Here is a 1443-nt window from a genome sequence, read left to right on the forward strand (position 1 = left end):
GGGGTGCCACACGTATGCCGGCTCTTCATTTTCATGCTCCCTCTGCCCTGGAACAGGAAGTAACCTGTTCCAGGGCAAAGGGAGCATGAAAACGAAGAGCCAACAGGCGCACGGCACCCCCCAGCGGTGTGCACCCGGGGCGGACCGCCCCCACTGCCCCCCCCCCCCTTGGTACGCCACTGTAGAGACGTAGCCAGGATATAAAAGTCACTTCAAAAGCTGAGGCTTTTGCCTGGATTTGAAAAGGACTAGAGAGAGAATATGACACGGCAACTCAGGAAGACTTCGTAAAGAACATTAATGTCCTCAGATCATCTGTTTCATCTGTTGTCTTCTCTGTTTCTGTTTCTCTACAGTGGTTAAGCAGAAGGAATGGCAGTCAGGAACGAAACCAGAATCACACACTTCATCCTCCTAGGACTTTCTAGCAATCCAGACTTACAGATCGTGTTCTTTGTGCTGTTTCTAGTGATGTATCTGTTTGCCATTGCCGGGAATATTCTCATTGTTGTAACCGTACATGCGGATTCCGACCTGCACTGTCCCATGTACTTCTTCCTCAGCCATCTTTCTCTGTTAGATTTGAGTCTTTCCACAGTCACTGTCCCCAAATACCTTGCTAACTTTGTCTCGCAGAGTAAAACTATCTCTTTCAGCGACTGCATTGCTCAGTTGTTTTTCTTGCATTTCTTTGGGGGTACAGAATGCCTTCATCTGACTCTGATGGCTTATGACCGCTATGTTGCCATCTGCAATCCTTTGCGTTACACCACAATCATGAACAGGCGAGTCTGCCTGCTGCTGGTGGTTTCTACATGGGTAGGTGGTTTCATTCATGGCTTCACTCAGGCGTTTCCATCAACCCTGCTGCCCTTCTGTGGTCCAAATGAGATCGATCATTTTTTTTGTGACTCTCATGCCTTATCTTTGTTGGCTTGCTCTAGCCCCTTTATCAGTGAAACTGCGAATATGGTCAATAGCGGAACCTTAACCGTCGTTTGTTTCTTGGTGGTGTCTATATCTTATGTGTACATCATTTCAACTATCTTAAAAATTCGCTCAGCTGAGGGAAGGCAGAAAGCGTTCTCTACTTGTGCCTCCCACCTCATGGTGATGACTTTGTTTTTTGGCCCTTCTGTCTTCATCTACATGAGACCCTCGGTGACATTTGCAGCTGACAAAATGATCTGTGTGTTCTATGCCATCGTGACCCCTTGGTTAAACCCCTTCATTTATACGCTCAGAAATGAGAAGGTGAGAATATCCATGAAGAAGTTGAAAGGTAGGAAAGTGTCTTTACTGGGGATACATATAAACTGAATTTCTGTCCGTTTAAACAAAGACAATCTGCTCTTACTGATTGATGTCTGCTATTTAATCTACTCTATACAATTCTGGTTATTTTTCACTTGATTAATTTTTTAACGGAATTTCAGTTGAAAG

The 1443-nt window shown here is 45.1% G+C and overlaps 1 protein-coding gene across 1 annotated transcript; it reads left to right on the plus strand.

The window, feature by feature from the left end:
• The first annotated feature begins 372 nt into the window (after positions 1 to 372).
• On the plus strand, positions 373 to 1347 carry LOC115457726 (olfactory receptor 1509-like). The gene has a single exon (XM_030187289.1). The coding sequence runs from the start codon at positions 373 to 375 to the stop codon at positions 1318 to 1320; it is 948 nt and encodes a 315-aa protein (XP_030043149.1). The 3' UTR covers positions 1321 to 1347.
• Positions 1348 to 1443: the final 96 nt, after the last annotated feature.

This window comes from Microcaecilia unicolor, chromosome 14, assembly GCF_901765095.1.
Source record: "Microcaecilia unicolor chromosome 14, aMicUni1.1, whole genome shotgun sequence".
In the NCBI taxonomy this organism is placed as follows: domain Eukaryota; kingdom Metazoa; phylum Chordata; class Amphibia; order Gymnophiona; family Siphonopidae; genus Microcaecilia; species Microcaecilia unicolor.